Here is a 19,165-nt window from a genome sequence, read left to right on the forward strand (position 1 = left end):
GTCCTCTGATGTCAGAATCCCCTCTTAGCTTTATTTAGGCGTTTTGTTCGAAGAGATGAAGTTCTTGGTGGACCAAAGTCATCAATAATGGGTGATCAGTGTGACGGATGCCATCAGGAGTGAAGGCGGAGCTTCTGGTTGTGGGCGGGTGCTTATTTGCAGGTGTGTGTGTCGTTCATGCTCTCGCAGCGCCTGCAGCGGACGTAGCAGCACCACACAAACTTACAGTCGCAGCGCTGGACGTGGCGGACCACGTGCGTGTTGTAACCCCGCCGCAGCACAGCAGGTTGCAGCCATCAGGGCCGCCGGAGGCGCGGTTACAACGGCGCCCCCTGGTGCCTGCCACACCACGCTGATGGTTCTCCACACAGTAGTTTGGAGATTTGTTGATGAAGACGAGCTGTTGTCTGTCAATAGGGAGGTGGAGCCTGTCTTTCCTGACCTTTTTCCTGGAAGGGCTCCTCACCTGGAGGCTCTGCTCGTAGCGCTCTTTGAGGTACTCGCCCACTCGCTCGAACGCCGCCACCGTTTTCCAACATGTCTTCACTGCACAGGAGCCTGAAACACCGTGACATCGACAGTGTGTCGGCATCAGCCTGTGAACGGCCTGAAGGACGGAAAGAGAGACACATTTAAGATCCAGGACAGGTGAATCACAGCTCTCAGGTCTGGCTGCTGTCTCACCTGGCGGCCCACTTCGCTGTTGTGCTGGTTCATGACGGCCAGCGTGAACCCTCCTTTACTGGCAGACATGTTTCTGACGGCACCGTCCAAGAACTTCCGGCTGAACCAGGTCCCATACCGGATATGTTCGGAACACCCCCCCCAGTGCCAGCTCTCCTCTGCCATGCCCCGCCCTCCTAACCGCCCTTCACAGACGCATTCTGTTATGTTGCCGTGACTACAGAAGATCGTGACAGCGTGGACCAACCCTGCTGCCATTATGGCGTGGATAAATGCTGTCTCTTTGGTTCCTGCATCGTCAGAGAGGGGTGGGGGGTGACATCAGGCGAGGGGGTCAGGCAGCACTGGACTCTGATCTGGACCTGGACTGACCTGGAGCTGGAAGACTCACCACTGGTTAACTCGTGTCCAAACACCGATGGGTTCTGGCTGATGGAACAGTTCCACCGTTCGTGTCTGAACTGGTTCTGGCACTCAGAAATGGCGATCCGGGCTCCGTCCTGGATACTGGGCAGCAGGAAGAACTTCTTCTGGCACAGGCTCTTCTGTCGGGGACTCAGAGGGACATGAGAACAGTTCAGCTGCTCTGGGACTCCCACCGAGGTGACGCCGAGCCGCCTGAGAGAGACCAGTTCAGGAGAGAGAGACACAGAGACCAGTTCAGGAGGAGAGAGAGACCAGTTCAAGAGAGACACAGAGACCAGTTCAGGAGAGAGACACAGAGACCAGTTCAGGAGGAGAGAGACCAGTTCAGGAGAGAGAGACCAGTTCAGGAGAGAGACACAGAGACCAGTTCAGGAGAGAGAGACCAGTTCAGGAGAGAGAGACCAGTTCAGGAGAGAGACACAGAGACCAGTTCAGGAGAGAGAGACCAGTTCAAGAGAGACACAGAGACCAGTTCAGGAGAGAGACACAGAGACCAGTCAGGAGAGAGAGACCAGTTCAGGAGAGAGAGACCAGTTCAGGAGAGAGACACAGAGACCAGTTCAGTAGAGAGAGACCAGTTCAGGAGAGAGACCAGTTCAGGAGAGAGACACAGAGACCAGTTCAGGATCTGGCTTCTCTTCCCAGACCTTTATCTTGGTGTTTGCAGATATTGCTGAAGGGAGAGGAGGGAGAGAGAGAGAGGGGGAGGGAGGGAGAGAGACAAGAGAGAGGGGAAGGGAGAGAGAGAGAGGGGGAGGGAGGGAGGGAGAGAGACAAGAGAGAGGGGAAGGGAGAGAGAGAGAGAGAGAGAGAGAGGGGGAGGGAGAGAGAGAGAGAGAGAGGGGGAGGGAGGGAGGGAGGGAGGGAGAGAGAAGAGAGAGGGGGAGGGAGAGAGAGAAGAGAGAGGGGGAGGGAGGGAGGGAGAGAGAGAAGAGAGAGAGGGGGAGGGAGGGAGGGAGAAGAGAGGAGGGGAGGGAGAAGAGAGGAGGGAGAGAGAGAGAGAGAGGGGGAGGGAGAGAGAAGAGAGAGGGGGAGGGAGAGAGAGAGGGGGAGGGAGGGAGAGAGAGAGAGAAGAGAGAGGGGGAGGGAGAGAGAGAAGAGAGAGGGGGAGGGAGGGAGAGAGAGAGAGGGGGAGGGAGAGAGAGAAGAGAGGGGGAGGGAGAGAGAGAGAGGAGGGGAGGGAGAGAGAGAGAGGAGGGGAGGGAGAAGAGAGGAGGGGAGGGAGAGAGAGAGAGAGAGGGGGAGGGAGGGAGAGAGAGAAGAGAGGGGGAGGGAGAGAGAAGAGAGAGGGGGAGGGAGGGAGAAGAGAGGAGGGGAGGGAGGAGAAGAGAGGAGGGGAGGGAGAGAGAAGAGAGAGGGGGAGGGAGAGAGAAGAGAGAGGGGGAGGGAGGGAGAAGAGAGGAGGGAGAGAGAGAGAGAGAGAGAGGGGGAGGGAGGGAGAAGAGAGGAGGGGAGGGAGATTTAACAACACCTTTATTTCCATGTATTATTCACATGTCCACATTTCAGAGGGACATTGGAGACCTTCAACAGTTCAAAATCAAACAATTTTCCTAACTAAAACCAGGACGTCTCTCACTCCCCAGATGTCTTCAGAGGGACTAATTTGTCCTGTTGGTTCATAGAAACTAAGTAAAGAGTCCAGTTCCATAGGGACAGCTCAGCCGTCCCCTGTGACAGCCTGAAAGAAAAACCCTCCCCGAGCCCAGAAACCACCTCTGTGGCTCTGGAGGAATGTTTATAAAAGTCTGAACAATCCGTCCAGTCCTGGAGGTGGACCAGAAGCCACTGGTCCTGGAGGTGGACCAGAAGCCATCCAGTCCTGGAGGTGGACCAGAAGCCACTGGTCCTGGAGGGGACCAGAAGCCATCCAGTCCTGGAGGTGGACCAGAAGCCATCAGTCCTGGAGGTGGACCAGAAGACATCCAGTCCTGGAGGTGGACCAGAAGCCATCGGTCCTGGAGGTGGACCAGAAGACATCCAGTCCTGGAGGTGGACCAGAAGCCATCCAGTCCTGGAGGTGGACCAGAAGCCATCGGTCCTGGAGGTGGAGCAGAAGCCATCCAGTCCTGGAGGTGGAGCAGAAGCCATCGGTCCTGGAGGTGGACAGCAGAAGCCATCGCTCCAAGGAGACGGTAGCGTCCAGGGTAGGCCGGTCCGTCTGGCCCAGCCGAGGAAGTCCCTGCAGTAGCTCATCCTCCCTGGTGCAGTCCTCCGCCCTGTAGGGGGCGCTGTAGAAGGCCTCAGCGTGCCTCCTCATCACACTGGTCAGCTATTGGAGCCCTTAGCATGTTTTAGCCTTTTTCCTTCCTTTCTGTCCCAGCATCCTTCTGGTGGCCATCATGTGCTTCTTTAGCCGGGACCGCTTCCTCTCATCCAGGACGTGGATCCTCTCATCCAGGACGTCCACTCCCTCTGGAGCAGCAATGCACTTTTTAAGAACTTTCAGGGTCTGGGAAATAATCAGCCACCTTCAGACTGGCCGAAGGTTTTATCCAGGAAGGTGGTGATGTCCTCCAGGGTGTACAGGTCCCCAGTAAGGGACTGGGAGTCCACTACAGACCCACAGGAGTCAGAGTCAGACTCCATCCCCTCCCCCCCCCCCTCATCAACACTCAGCATCTCTACTGGCTGATCAGGGAGCTGCTCCCCAGCAGCCTGACCCTGGTCACCACTGACCCCTGAGCTCCTGGCTGCTCCTCCTCCTCAGCTGCTCCTGCCTGCACATTCGCCCCCATCTGCATCTCCTCTGTTACTCCCATCTGCACCTCCTCTGTTACTCCCATCTGCACCTCCTCTACTGCTCCAATCTCAACACTCAACCCTGTCTCTACTGCTCATTCTGTACCTGCAGCTACACATTCACCTCCTCCTTGCTCCTCTACCTGTCCACTAGGGCCTCCTCCAGCATCGGCCGCCCCCTCGTCACCACCGCCGCTCGGCGGGGTGACACGGCTCGACATGGCGCCGGTGCGAGCGTCCCTAACCCTAACCCTAACCCTAACCCAGAGCTAGCGTAGACCATGTAGTGTCCCCTCCATGTCTCACCCTGAAGGACACGTCCAGTGTCTGTGACGGACAGGTGAGGAACATGAAGCACTGCCTCCTGAGTGAGAGCACGTGCTTCAGTTTATCACTACTGCAGCCCGGACCCCCCGCGGTCCCCGGACCCACGGTCCCCAGACCCACGTCCCCAGACCCGCGGCCCCCAGACCCACGGTCCCCAGACCCACGGTCCTCAGATCCACGGCCCCCAGACCCACGGTCCTCAGACCCACGGTCCTCAGATCCACGGTCCCCAGACCCACGGTCCTCAGACCCACGGTCCTCAGACCCGTGGCCCCCAGACCCACGGTCCCCAGATCCACGGTCCCCAGACCAACGGTCCCCAGACCCGCGGTCCTCAGACCCGCGGTCCCCAGACCCCGTTCCTCAGACCCACGGTCCTCAGACCCACCCCGGCCCTCAGACCCACGGTCCCCAGACCCGGCCCCCCGACCCACGGTCCTCAGACCCACGGCCCCCCGACCCCCGGTCCTGCAGCTCCTGCTCCAGAGCCTCATTAGGGATGAACGGGGGAACACCTGAGACGGTGACCCGAGTGGAGGGCGCGGCGAGCGGGGACACCTGCAGGTACGCTCCATTCACCGACACCCCCCTCCCCACCAACTCAGCCACCACCCCTCTGTTCAGGACAGGTTAGCGTGTCCACCTGGTCTCCACAGCCAGGAGAACCTCCTCCACCGACACAGATGGGTCGGGTTGAAAGAGACGGCGTCCCCGAGGACGCCAGCCCCGCCGTAAAACGCGATGAAAACTCGCCCAAACTGCACCAAACCACCCGACAACAACCACCCTGATGATAGTGCAGATACACCACCAAGAGGGGGGGTTAGTCGGGGAAAGGGTTAGGGTTAGACTCACAAAACTCGCAGCACGAGAGAGAGAGGGGGGGGGGGGGGGGGGGAGGGCAAGAGAGGGGGGAGAGGGATAAACAGGGGAAGAGAGAGGGGGAGGGGGTGCGATGAGGAAAAGTCCTCGTGCCCGTTAAACCGGTTAAACAGCTGGTCCAGGTTCGGATCGTTTGACGATTCTGTGATTTAATAGAAGCCGTCGCCATGGTGACAAGATTGTTCAGACTGAAGCAACAACTGAATTATTTTTAAATTGTGCGGATTGAAAATGAATAATTTTCACAGCTCAGAAACTGAAAAACTGCTGATTCGGATCAATATTTAAACTTTCTGAGTCGATCGCAACCAAACCGGGCGTGTCGACATTCACGAGTCGATAATCAATAATCGATCCTGACAGTTGATCGATCCTAAAACACCTACATCCACCGCCGCTGCCGCCCCGCGGACCGACCAGCACCAGCACCAGCACCAGGAGCGGGACCAGCGGGACCAGCATGCTTGGTTCTTCGTCTCTTCCGTCCGGATGTTGGGAACCTCTTCAGTCCTCGTCCCGGTGCACCTGACCAGGTCCAGGTCCGGGTCGCTCAGTCCCGAACAGAGGACCGCACAGCGTCCCCGCCCACAGCAGTCAGAGCCGGACCCTCAGTGGGCGACTCCGAAAAGGGGCGTGACCATACAGATAAAAAGGTTCCACTCTTTTTCTACCAAGTTCCTCTTTAACGTTTAGTTGAGAATTCCTTGCAGGAACATAATGAGATGAAATATCAGCCGAAAGGACTTTAAAAACGTTCCGATGTTTAATGACGGAACACAGACCCACAACTTTAGTAGAATCTGTCAATAACAAACGCATCAGTACAAGATTACACTGAAGAGAACGCGCTACATATTACCCATGACCAGTTGGTCCCAGTTAGCTGCCGTATGCTAAAATTAGCTTGTGTACATTTAGATTTAATTGGTCAAAGGGACAAACAGCTGTTGATATAACATTTAAAAATAGAAATATGCATGATAATCACCCAAAAAGAAATGAGATAGCATAAAAATAGGACATTAAACAGCAGAATCCAGCTGGTGGTGATTAAGAATAATAACAAGAAATGTACATCCAGCATCTTTAGCATTGTTAGCATCATTAGCATCAGAAGTTCAATGAGAACCCTCAAGAATCTGTTAAAGTGATTATCAACAAATGCCCAGCACTTGGTTTTATTGATTCTGCCACTCCCACCATACACACACACACACACACACACACACACACCACACACACACAACACACACACACGCGCGCGCGCACACACACACACACACGCACGCACTCAGATTTTGGGACACAGGCGACTCAGGAGGATCTCAGAATACACCTGGTTCACTGCTCCTCTCACATGATAGGATGAGGATTTAGGCCACGCCTCCTGTTCTGTATCTGACTTGGACGATTGGCTGATGAGTCCAGTTCCAGTTCTCTTAGTTCTGGTCCTTGTGTTTATGGATGTGGTCCTGTTTGACCTTTGGAAGGAAGTGAACTTCACCTAAACATGGGAGCACCTGGGGGTTAGAACATATGACACACCCGCACACACACACCCACACACACACACCCACACACACACACACACACACACACCCACCCACACACCACACACCCACCCACACACCACACCCACCCACACACCGCCACACACACACACACCCACACACCCACACACACCCACACACACCACCCCCCCCCCACACCCCCACACCCCCCCACACACACACACACCACACACACCCACACCCACACACCCCCACACACACACACCACACACCCACCCACACACCCACCCCCCCCCCACACCCCCCCCCCCACACACACCCCCCCCCCCACACACACCCACCCCCCCCCCCCCCCCCCCACCCCCCCCCCACACCCCCCCACACACACCCACACACACACACACACACCGCCACACACACACACACCACACACCCACACCCACACACCCACACACACACCCACACACCCACACCCCCCCCCCCCCCCCCCCCCCCCCCCCCCCCCCCACCTCATGGAAGTGGCAGGCACATCTGCCCTGCAGGAACTCCTTGTAGCGCCCCATGGTGATGCTGAAGGTGTCGATCACCTCGTATCCCTCCTGCTCTGCTGCTTGGATGATCCTCAGGTTCTCGGCATTCAGCTCCTGAATCTCTGCCTGAAAAGACCAAAACGCCGCATGATGTCATCTTCCTCATCTTCTTCATGTTCCTCATCGTCACATACCAAACCCAGCGATCGAATTCCATCCACGGGAAGATGGAAACCCATTCCCAAAGCTTTGACCACCACCAGGATCTCCGCGAGCGCCTCACTGAGGAAGCACACGGCGTTAGCGAGTGTCTGAGTCATCACAGGTGTGACAGTGGAATCACCTGTGGAGCACCTCCTTGACCGTCCTCAGGTGATTGGTGTTCAGCCACTGGACTCCTCCCACCACCAGGACTGTCTGATAGGAGTTCAGCAGAGGTCTTGACCTTCAGGGCAAAAACTCATCAGCATCCGTTGGGCACTCAGACAGGAAGTGCGGTGTGACACTACATCCTGTCACCTGCTGATCAGCTGCAGCAGCGCCTGTCTGAAGCTGGGCCTGCGCGGCTTCTCTAACCAGAACTGTGGGTAGTAGGAGTAGCTGACGCCGGTCCGCTGTGCGTTCAGGTTCCTGTACACCAGCGTGTCGTGGGCCTTCCCCCAGTCCTCCAGGCTGGAGTTGACCCGTTCCATCAGGAAGAACATCATCCCACGATTGGTGGAGTCCCCGAGGAACAGCAGCTGAGGAGAGAGGCAGGAAGCAGTGAAGAGCCACACAGGTGCGGCCCAGGTGAGCTCCTGGGGCCTCACCTTCCTGTCGGCCAGACAGTCCTGCAGCAGCTGGCGCTCCACCACTGGGTGGAAGCAGCCTCTCGGTTGCCAAGCAACGTCCCTCCAATCACACGTCCTGTTGTCAGAACAGCTGAGACACGGAACCACCCACTGACCTAAGGTGAGACAGGTGAGAGACAGGTGAGACAGGCGAGGGAGTGGTGAGACAGGTGAGAGAGGTGAGACAGGTGAGAGAGAGGTGAGAGACAGGTGAGAGAGAAGTGAGACACAGGTGAGAGAGTGGTGAGAGAGGTGAGAGAGAGGTAAGACAGGTGAGAGTGGTGAGACAGGTGAGAGAGAGGTGAGACAGGTGAGAGAGAGGTGAGACAGGTGAGAGAGAGGTGAAACAGGTGAGAGAGAGGTGAGAGAGAGGTAAGACAGGTGAGAGAGAGGTAAGACAGGTGAGAGTGGTGAGACAGGTGAGAGAGGTGAGAGACAGGTGAGAGAGAGGTGAGAGACAGGTGAGAGAGAAGTGAGACACAGGTGAGAGACAGGTGAGAGTGGTGAGAGAGGTGAGAGAGGTGAGAGACAGGTGAGAGAGAGGTGAGAGAGAGGTAAGACAGGTGAGAGTGGTGAGACAGGTGAGAGACAGGTGAGAGAGGTGAGAGAGGTGAGAGAGAGGTAAGACAGGTGAGAGTGGTGAGACAGGTGAGAGACAGGTGAGAGAGAGGTGAGAGAGAGGTAAGACAGGTGAGAGTGGTGAGACAGGTGAGAGAGGTGAGAGACAGGTGAGAGAGGTGAGACAGGTGAGAGAGAGGTGAGAGAGAGGTGAGAGAGAGGTAAGACAGGTGAGAGTGGTGAGACAGGTGAGAGAGGTGAGAGACAGGTGAGAGAGAGGTGAGACAGGTGAGAGAGAGGTGAAACAGGTGAGAGAGAGGTGAGAGAGAGGTAAGACAGGTGAGAGTGTTGAGACAGGTGAGAGACGCGAGAGACAGGTGAGAGAGAGGTGAGAGAGGTGAGACAGGTGAGAGAGAGGTGAGAGAGAGGTAAGACAGGTGAGAGTGGTGAGACAGGTGAGAGACGTGAGAGACAGGTGAGAGAGAGGTGAGACAGGTGAGAGAGAGGTGAGACAGTGAGAGAGAGGTGAGAGAGGTAAGACAGGTGAGAGTGGTGAGACAGGTGAGAGAGTGGTGAGACAGGTGAGAGAGAGGTGAGACGGGTGATAGAGTGGTGAGACAGGTGAGAGAGAGGTGAGACGGGTGAGACAGGTGAGAGAGAGGTGAGACAGGTGAGAGAGAGGTGAGACAGGTGAGAGAGGTGTTCAGGTCCTGGTTCTGCACCTCTCAACTCAAGCTGAAAACAGAAGTCTTAGGCAGCCCTGCCTTGGTGCTCATGAGGACACCTGTCTCACCTGTCTCACCTGCTCATGAGCACTAAGGCTCTCACCTGTCTCACCTCTCTCACCTGCTCATGAGCACTAAGGCTCTCACCTGTCTCTCACCTGTCTCTCACCTGTCTCACCTGCTCATGAGCACTAAGGCTCTCACCTGTCTCACCTGTCTCTCACCTGTCCTCACCTGCTCATGAGCACTAAGGCTCTCACCTGTCTCTCACCTGTCTCTCACCTGTCTCACCTGCTCATGAGCACTAAGGCTCTCACCTGTCTCACCTGTCTCTCACCTGTCTCACCTGCTCATGAGCACTAAGGCAGCCCTCACACGAGCCAAATGATCTGAAGCTTGGTGGAAGCCGAGCTGAGTGTGAGCGCCCCCTGAGACAGTGTCTCCAGAGTCTCTGGCTCCTCAGCGTCCCTGTCCCCCCCCTCCCCCTCCTCCCTCCCCCTCGTCCCTCCCCCTCCCCCTCGTCCCTCCCCCTCGTTCCTCCCCCTCGTTCCCACCCCCTCCCCCTCGTCCCTCCCCCCCCCCCTCGATCTGTCCTCAGGAAGATGTGACATCAGACCTGGAACGTGTCCGGAGCTGCAGGTCTGACCAGGACTCTGAGGCCGGAACGGCTGGAGACCACAAGGCTGAGCAGGCTGGACCAGGAGACCACAGTCCTGGAAGCACACGCAGAAGGTTCAGTGCTGCTCACCCATCCATCTGTTCATCCACCCATCCATCCATCATCTGTTCATCCATCCATCCATCCATCCATCCATCCATCCATCTGTTCATCCATCCATCCATCCATCTGTTCATCCATCCATCTGTTCATCCATCCATCCATCCATCTGTTCACCCATCCATCCATCCATCCATCTGTTCACCCATCCATCTGTTCATCTGTTCATCCATCCATCTGTTCACCCATCCATCCATCCATCTGTTCATCCATCCATCCATCCATCTGTTCATCCATCCATCTGTTCATCATCCATCCATCCATCTGTTCACCCATCCATCCATCCATCTGTTCATCCATCCATCCATCTGTTCATCCATCCATCTGTTCATCCATCCATCCATCCTCCATCTGTTCACCCATCCATCCATCCATCTGTTCATCCATCCATCCATCTGTTCATCCATCCATCCATCCATCCATCTGTTCACCCATCCATCCATCCATCTGTTCATCCATCCATCCATCCATCCATCCATCCATCTGTTCATCCATCCATCCATCTGTTCATCCATCCAATTCATCTATTCATCCATCCAGCCATTCATCCATCCATCCATCTGTTCATCCATCCATCCATCCATCCATCCAGCATCCATCCATCCATCCATCCATCTGTTCACCCATCCATCCATTCATCCATCCATATATTCATCCATCCATCCATCCATATATTCATCCATCCATCCATCCATCTGGGCACACCATCCATCCATTCATCCATCCATCTATCCATCCATCCATCCATATATTCATCCATCCTCCATCCATCTATCCATCCATCCATCCATCCATCTATTCATCTATTCATCCATCTATTCATCTATTCATCCTCCATCATCCATCCATCCTCCATCATCCACCCATCTATTCATCCATCCATCCATCCTCCATCCATCTATTCATCCATCCATCCATCTATTCATCCATCCATGCATCCATCCATCCTCCATCATCCACCCACTCATCCATCCATCCATCCTCCATCCATCCATCTATTCATCCATCCATCCATCTATTCATCCATCCATCCTCCACCCACTCATCCATCCATCCATCCATCCTCCATCCATGGAGATAAAGAAGAAACCTTCTTGTCACTCCGTCCTCCACCTCCATCCTGCCGGGTTTTCCATCCCCCTGAATGCATTTTCATCCTGGTGGGACAGAAACCAGGATGGAGGTGGAGGACGGAGTGACACATCTGATAACTGATGAATCAGCATAAACAACACAAGTGCTGAGTCACAGGTTGTTTACTGTGAAACACTGAGGCAACAAAAAGACATTTCCCAGAATGCACCAGAGGTTATTGCTTCTTCTTCACTTGTTGCTGCTGTTACCCACTGTTCCATCACCTGCTGCAAGAGGTCAGAGGTCAGAGGAACCGTTTCAGGGCCCCTGGGTGCCACCAAGTCTGGCTCCAACATCAGTCTCTCTCACACACACACCACACACCACACACACACCACACACACACACACCACCACAACACACACACACACAGCCAACACACAAAACACCACACACACCACACACACGCACGCACACACACACACACACACACACACACACACACACACCTGGGGCTGCAGTTCCAGCGCCGCGGTGTCACATTCCACTTGGCGGCGTCACAATTCACAACAAAGTGCAACAAAAAAACTTAACAGGGATTTTCTTGTTCATACTTGAGTTCAGAGACTTCGGAAACCAACTACCAACGACAACAAACACGCCGCCGCCACCTTTCATCTGACCACCTGACTGTCGGCGCGAGCTGCTTTGGTTCTGACCATGTGACAGCAACATTCCCATTTGTGACAGCAACATTCCCATTTGTGACGGCAACATTCCCATTTGTGACGGCAACATTCCCATTTGTGACGGCAGCATTCCCATTTGTGACAGCAACATTCCCATTTGTGACGGCAACATTCCCATTCGTGATGGCAACATTCCCATTCGTGACGGCAACATTCCCATTTGTGACGGCAACATTCCCATTCGTGACGGCAACATTCCCATTCGTGACAGCAACATTCCCATTTCCACTCAGTCAGAAGGCATCAGGTCCAGGAACGGAGGCCGAAACACTAAAACCACACAACACACCTGAGCAGAGCCTCCCCACTCCAGGTGATTCACCTGCACAAAGCTGCACATGATGTGATCCCCAAACATGGGCAAACTGGGCCGGTTCTCACGGTACATGTAGACAGTGTAGGTTGCCATGACAACAGTCTCTGGACCATCATCATCTGTAACCAGGATTCTGATGGTGTTGTCCCCAAGGCCAACGGGGTAGGTCACCATCCTAAACAAGACATTTTCAATGAATATATGGAGGTCAAAGGTCGACTGGCAGTGTTCGGAGTCCCACCTGGGGCCTTGCTGGTCCTCCACGTGGACCTGACATTTTGGACTCATGGCTTCTGCTCTCAGTCGAACTGTCACAGTCTCAAAGCTGACTTCACTATGATAGACCTTCACCCGGGGCGTGAAGGGCGGAGCCAGAGTGAGGGGTGGGTCAATGTAGATCTGTCTCAGGTGAGGGTCCAGACAAGAACCTGCAACACAACAGTTCAACACAGTCCAGAGTCCAAACACGGCTGCATAAACACACACGCTCTGTAAAACGGGAAGTTTTCTCTCAACCTTCATCCTTTGAAGAAGACAGTGCTGCCCCCTGCAGGCTCAGGTCACCTCTGAGGTCAACATGGAAAGGTGAACGATGGATGAACACATGATGTCAGAAGACTGAGAGACAAGGAGACACGTTTGGTTTGTCCACTCACCTGGAGTCCAGCTTCCTCTGGAGACCATAATAACGGCTGAGCTTCATCTGAAGGTCCGACACACCAACTGGTCCCGAGGAGGACGAGGACGAGGACGAGGACGAGGACGAGGAGGGACACAGCTATGATGCGGGAAGAGCCCGTCACACACCTGTTCACACATGTGATCACAAAAGTGTTGTTGTTGTTGTTGTTGTTCTTTACCAGCTGGAAGTTTGAAGGAATCTTCATCTGTTGCTGAAAACGAAGTAAAAGAAGGAGGTCGTCCTCTGACAGACACAGGCCATGTGTCCCTCTGCAGCCACCATACTGCGCACACACACACACACCACACACACACACACACACACACACACACACACACACACACACACACACACACACACACACTTTACTGTCAGAAGATACCACCATGGAAAAATATTGATTCAAACTTTATTGAGCATTTGTGCTGTTTAAGACTGTGTGTGAGCATTAACGTACCTGTTGTGACAGGTGAGTTTGAGAATGCAACAGGAAGTGCAGTGTGTCCTCCAGGATGAGATCTCTGGTGATTTGGCGGTCAAACTTGTCTTCAGTCAGTCCGGAAAAGATCAGGTCAGTGTTGACCTGAAGAACAACAGCGAGTGAGCGGCGCCCCCTGCTGGACGATCAGCGGTACTGCAAGCGCTTCATATTTGACACCCTTCATTCAACCAATCGCAGCTCTCAGAAAAGTGTCCCTCACCTGCACAATCTCAGGTGTGATGGATCCACTGAAGAGCAGCGTGAAGGTCATCAGCTGATAACACCACACACACCTGATAAATGATCAATAATCACCGATCAATAGTGGATTGAGGAGGACAGCTGATGTGTCAGAGAGCTAAATCTTACCTGCGGCGTGCTCCTTGCTTCTGATTGGACGACACAGCCGCCTGCAGCGCATGGCTGATCACCGCCTTAACCTCCCCCAAAGCCTGATGGGCTTTGATCTGTCCGAGCTGCCTCTGCAGGAAGTCCCTGAGCTGAGTGCAGAAAACGAGTGAGACAGGACAGAGACGGACCCACGAGTGAGCGAGGACAGGTGCCTCACCTGCGTGACCCGCCCATTCTGCTCCAGGTGTGTCATCGCCACACTCGTCTCGTGCAGGAAAGAAGTGAGCGGGTTGACTGAGGTCACCAGGACGTAAACCGAGACTACGAGAGCGGGAGGCAACGCTCCAACAGCTGATTGGCTGTGACAGAAGAAGACACAGGACGTCAGAATCAGCCCTCGGGAACACGTCCCTGGACCACCAAAGTCCAGGACCAGGGATCCTCAAAGCAGCTCACCTGTTGACCCCAAACAGTAGCGTCCGATTGGTCAGTCCACAGGAGAACGGCCTCATGTTTAACTGAGATCCTGATGATGAACCAGTGTTAGCGCACAAAAGAAGAGAAGTTATATAGTTATTGTTACGTGTCTATCTGAAACAGGGTTAGGCAGACAGACAGACAGGCAGACAGACAGGCAGGCAGGCAGCAGGCAGGCAGGCAGGCAGACAGGCAGGCAGGCAGGCAGGCAGGCAGGCAGGCAGACAGACAGACAGACAGACAGGCAGGCAGACAGGCAGGCAGGCAGACAGGCAGGCAGGCAGACAGGCAGACAGGCAGACAGGCAGGCAGGCAGACAGGCAGACAGGCAGGCAGACAGGCAGGCAGGCAGACAGTGGCATAAATCCAAATGTTTGTATTCCAAATTAAGGCTAAATAATCCAAATAAAATGGCTCAACATATAAGGTTTGAATAAGTGAACTAAAGTGTTCGTTTCTACGTTCAAAAGCCTCCAAAGGTACCAACTATTCTAACTATTCCTTTGTTAAACTGAGAACTGGCTGCCAAGGGAGGGGCGGCCATCTTGAATTGGTCACGTGACCAAAGCCTGTGTCAAAATAAAAGCACGTGGCCTGAGGCCAACAAATCTTCTCCCAAGTAAACATCTAAACTAAGAAACTAAATTGGCTCTAAGAGAGCGTGTCAGCAGAAGCACCTGGGGTCCCTCACCTGGACAGCTGGCACCTTTCCTGAGGGACTCACCTGACAGCCGGGAGCCTGTGAACATGTGACAGAGACCTCCACCTGCATCAGAGAACGCTGCCATCAGCCCGGGCAATAAATTAACCTGAGAACACACAGGTGAGTAGTCAGTGACTGGTGGCTCAGCTCTGATTGGCTGTTGCAGCTGTCACTCACGATCTGGTGACGGTGGAGGTCAGACAGGGAGATCCTCCTCAGACAGCTTCTTTCAGAACGACTGAGACATATCAACAAGCTCCACCCACTGGCACCTGCAAGCACAGAGGAAACATCTGTAACCATGGAAACTGCTTCTACTGCTCGCTGTGGGGAACAGAAACAGGAAGTGGTCTGCCCAACAGGAATGTGGACAAGGAAGCTTGAGGGTGGTTAACAGGAAAATGTGGTCTTCCTGTTTAACAGCAGTGATCTGATGAAAAGAGCTCAGATTAAAACCCAGCATTCTTCATGTTCAGCACATTAGGCTCCACCTCCATGTCAATAATGCTGTCAATCATCTCACAGGTGTGTCATCACATGTTGGGACGGATGTGGGCGGGGTCACATTAGGGACTGTTACCATGGTTGCTCCCCAGGAAGCTGCTGGTGTCTGTGGATCTGGAGAGCAGAACCTCAAACTCCATTTGCTGCAGAACCCGCTGATACAACTGGACCTCTGTGTCTGACACCAAATGTTGACCCAACAGGACCACGGCCCAACGCTGGACAGGAAGTGACTGAGGCTGGACCTGAGGACACGGGCAGAGAGACAGAATGTATCAGAACTTCAGTCATAAAGGTCACAGACGTTTCTCAGCCTGCTGAACATCAAAAAGACTCGTCCTGCCGTCGGTGCTCAGCTGTCCGGAGACACAAGGTCCAAACAGAACTCAAGACTTTAAATTTGAGGAAGATCAGTTGAGAAGAGCTTCTCATTTCCAAGGATGACCTGGCCCGAGGCCCCAGCAGGAGAACCTTGAACCCAGAACACCAACATCGACCCAATGAGGAGACCACAACGAGGTCAAAAGCAACATCAACAACTAATATTATTAAACTCCTCTGTGGGTCAGGACCAGGTTCTACTGGACAGGTGAGGAACATCAGGTGTTCAGACCTGCTGTCGCAGTAGATGAGTGTGTTGGATGTTGTGATGAAAGCCCACACAGAAGAGACGTTCCACCGCTGCTGAAGCCAGACTCATCACATGACCTGAGACGCTGATCACATGACTGCCCATGCTGCTCAGTCACCCACAACTCTGTGTGTGTGAGTGTGTGTGTGTGTGGGTGTGTGTGTGTGAGTGTGTGTGGAGTGTGTGTGAGTGTGAGTGTGAGTGTGTGTGTGTGTGTGTGTGAGTGTGAGTGTGTGTGGGTGTGTGTGTGTGTTGTGTGAGTGTGAGTGTGAGTGTGTGTGTGAGTGTGTGTGTGTGGGGTGGGGGTTGCATGGGTCTATGATGGTGGGGTGTGTTGTGTGTGCGTGTGTGTGTGTGTGAGTGTGTGGTGTGTGTGTGAGTGTGAGTGTGTGGTGGGTTGTTTGTGTGTGTGTGTGTGTGTGTGTGTGTGTGTGTGGGTTGCATGGGTGGATGATGGTGTGTGTGGTGTGTGTGTGTGGTGTGTGTGTGGGTTGCATGGGTGGATGATGGTGGGGTGGTGTGTGTGTGTGTGTGTTGTGTGTGTGGGTTGCATGGGTGGATGATGGTGTGTGTTGTGTGTGTGTGTGTGTGTGTGTTGTGTGTTGTTGGTTGCATGGGTTGTGTTGTGGTGTGTGTTTGGTGTGTGTGTGTTTTTTGTTTTATTTCCTGGATGGCTTGTGGGTTTTGTGTGTGTGTGTGTGTTGTTTTTTTTTTTGCTGGGTGGATGATGGTGGGTGTGTGTGTGTGTGTGTGTGTTTGTTTTTTGCTGGGTTGGATGATGGTGGTGTTTTGTTTGTTGTGTGTGTGTGTGTGTGTTTTTGTTGCATGGTTGGATGATGGTGTGTGTGTGTGTGTGTGTTGTGTGTGTGTGTGTTGTGTGTGTGTTTGGTTGGTTGCTGGGTGGATGGTGGTTGTGTGTGTGGTGTTGTGTGTGTGTGTGTGTTGCATGGGTGGATGATGGTGTGTGTGTGTGTGTGTGTGTGTGTGTGTGTTTCATGGGTGGATGATGGTGTGTGTGTGTGGGTGTGGGTGGTTGCATGGGTGGATGATGGTGGGTGTGTGTGTGTGTGTGTGTGTGTGTGGGTTGCATGGGTGGATGATGGTGGGTGTGTGTGTGTGTGTGTGTGTGTGTGTTGCATGGGTGGATGATGGTGGGTGTGTGTGTGTGTGTGTGTGTGTGTGTGTTGCATGGGTGGATGATGGTGGGTGTGTGTGTCTTCAGTTGTTACTGATGTAAAGCTGTAAACGTCAGCAGCTGTAAAAACTGAGTTTTCCTGAGGGTCCCTGAACACACCTGTTCTCCAGCGTCAGTCAGCTGATCCTGTCTGGATCCTCAGCGCGTGACCTCCGTGACCTTTGTCCAGGACTCAGAGTGCAGTTTAAGCTAAATGATGTGCAAACTTATTGCTACGAGACACAACCCTTCGTCCAATCCGGACAGAGGAAGTTTTGTAAACAGGAAGTCGGTGTTGGACAGCACCGAAGGGGGCGGGGCAGGTGAATGGGTTGTGCAGCTGTCAATCATCCGGGGTCAGTTTGTGTCACCTGACCAGCTGAGGATGAGGCAGCTTTCTTCATCATCTCCTCTGCTGGCCATCACCTCAGCTCACGCACAGAACATCAGCTTTAATGATGAAAAACCTTTTCAGACGTCACTTTATGCTGTGTAAATGATTTTTGACGTGACGTTTTTCCAATACTTTAGTGCTAATAATCAATATTCTGATGATTAGTGACGACATGAATGCAGGTTGACAGGCTCCGCGTCACTGTAACTGCCACGCGCTCCACCTTATCAAAGGGCACTAAAATGTGAACAGATTCGGTGACGTCACGGGAGCTCACCTGAGCAGCCTCCAGGACGGACAGGATCCTCCGCGTCTCCTCATCCACCGCGACTCTTTGGACCGGCTCTCTGCTGCGTCCACGCTGTCCGGACCGGACCCGGTTCCAGGCCAGCATCAGGGTTTGGTAGAGGCAGAGTCCGAGTCCAAGCAGCAGCAGCGGGCCGGACAGGCAGGACCGGCGGCGCAGCAACATACCGGCTGACAGCAGCAGAACCCGCATCAGGAACCGAACCGAACCTACTTCAAAGTCCTGATGCTCTTCATCTTCATCCCACAGCCATCAGAACCTTCAGAAGGTTCGTCCAGTTTCTGGAATGTAAACTGTGTTTCAGCAGGTTTAGTTGTTCTGGACTTTGTTCAGACCCTCAGCTCAGCTGGACCAGAACCGAAAACGCGTTCTCGATTCCAGACGCACAACATTCAACGAACTTTGTGGTTGTCTAAGTTCTGTCTATAGTCAGAGAACCGAACCGATACGCAGAGATCGTTCCGCGTAAGAGCTGCCGAGTCCGGTCCACTGTGGTCCAGTTCTGCTGCGGTTTCTTTCAGCAGCCACTACTGACATCTGGCACCACAAAGGACGACGAGAAGAACCGGAAGGTGGAACAGAGAAGTTAAAGTCTGCGCCCACCATCTGGTTCCCATTAAATCCACACAAGAAGAAAGGAGCCCCACCGGTCCGCTTTCCTGTCCGTCCAGCACCGTCCGGGCCTGGAGCGCCCAGAACCACGTCTTCCTTAAATCAACCAGTAGAGTTTAGTTCAAAAGGTTCTACTGTTTGCAGCTGTTCCGGAGGTCAGAACCTCCTCCCACCTCCTGCTGAAACACTCTGAAGGCTGAGTTATTTCTGGAAAACACACTTAGTGTGCGTGTGCGCGTGTTACTGGTCTAAACTGATAAAAGTTCTATTTTAAAATATAAATGTGACGTTTATCTGGAAGATTCCAGCCAAAGTTTCAGAATAAACCCCGTGAAAACATCCCAACACTGGTCTCACTGGTCAAACGGGTCGGGACCGACAACACCTGAACTTCTCGGAGCTCCTGAAGGAGTTTCAGCATCAGTTCCCAGAACTCTCAGAACTTCTCCCCGATGGCTCTGATGACGTCACAGGGCATGAAATGCCAGTCAAATTACCACCAACCACAAGCCAGAGGCCCCTGGAGCCACGCCCCCAGCCAGGGCCCTGCAGGGGCCTCTTGGTTTTAAAGATGACTTCCTGTTTGTGTTTACAGAGAAGTCACCTCTACTCATCACTCAGGTTCAGCCTACACACGGCCTGGATTTGCGTCCGTCGCCATGGTTACATTCCTTGTTGAACCCTGATAAGTCGAACTTGACTTGTTAATTATTGCAA

At 53.7% G+C, this 19,165-nt stretch overlaps 2 protein-coding genes across 5 annotated transcripts; both read right to left on the reverse strand.

The window, feature by feature from the left end:
- Positions 1 to 8: 8 nt before the first annotated feature.
- Positions 9 to 1,296, reverse strand: wnt16 (wingless-type MMTV integration site family, member 16). Its single transcript, XM_057022410.1, has 3 exons — positions 1,076 to 1,296; positions 685 to 974; positions 9 to 607 (listed from the first exon to the last, which is right to left on the reverse strand). The coding sequence occupies exons 2-3, from the start codon at positions 940 to 942 to the stop codon at positions 176 to 178; spliced, it is 690 nt and encodes a 229-aa protein (XP_056878390.1). The 5' UTR covers positions 943 to 974; positions 1,076 to 1,296; the 3' UTR covers positions 9 to 175.
- Positions 1,297 to 5,802: 4,506 nt separating this feature from the next.
- On the reverse strand, positions 5,803 to 19,016 carry cped1 (cadherin-like and PC-esterase domain containing 1). Of its 4 annotated transcripts, none has more exons than XM_057022393.1 (21): positions 17,807 to 19,016; positions 15,407 to 15,575; positions 15,004 to 15,098; positions 14,815 to 14,932; positions 14,103 to 14,172; positions 13,864 to 14,005; positions 13,665 to 13,795; positions 13,516 to 13,588; positions 13,272 to 13,397; positions 12,993 to 13,097; positions 12,789 to 12,910; positions 12,649 to 12,698; positions 12,374 to 12,560; positions 12,106 to 12,307; positions 9,832 to 9,928; positions 7,912 to 8,048; positions 7,622 to 7,842; positions 7,446 to 7,547; positions 7,297 to 7,384; positions 7,082 to 7,228; positions 5,803 to 6,565 (listed from the first exon to the last, which is right to left on the reverse strand). In XM_057022393.1, the coding sequence occupies exons 1-21, from the start codon at positions 18,026 to 18,028 to the stop codon at positions 6,353 to 6,355; spliced, it is 2,817 nt and encodes a 938-aa protein (XP_056878373.1). In that variant the 5' UTR covers positions 18,029 to 19,016; the 3' UTR covers positions 5,803 to 6,352. The 4 variants fall into 4 exon arrangements, with proteins under 4 accessions (XP_056878373.1, XP_056878375.1, XP_056878374.1 ...); XM_057022395.1 differs by having other exon boundaries at positions 14,848 to 14,932; positions 17,807 to 19,015; XM_057022394.1 differs by having other exon boundaries at positions 12,139 to 12,307; positions 17,807 to 19,015.
- Between the last annotated feature and the right edge of the window lie 149 nt (positions 19,017 to 19,165).

Source organism: Takifugu flavidus, chromosome 22 (genome assembly GCF_003711565.1).
Source record: "Takifugu flavidus isolate HTHZ2018 chromosome 22, ASM371156v2, whole genome shotgun sequence".
In the NCBI taxonomy this organism is placed as follows: domain Eukaryota; kingdom Metazoa; phylum Chordata; class Actinopteri; order Tetraodontiformes; family Tetraodontidae; genus Takifugu; species Takifugu flavidus.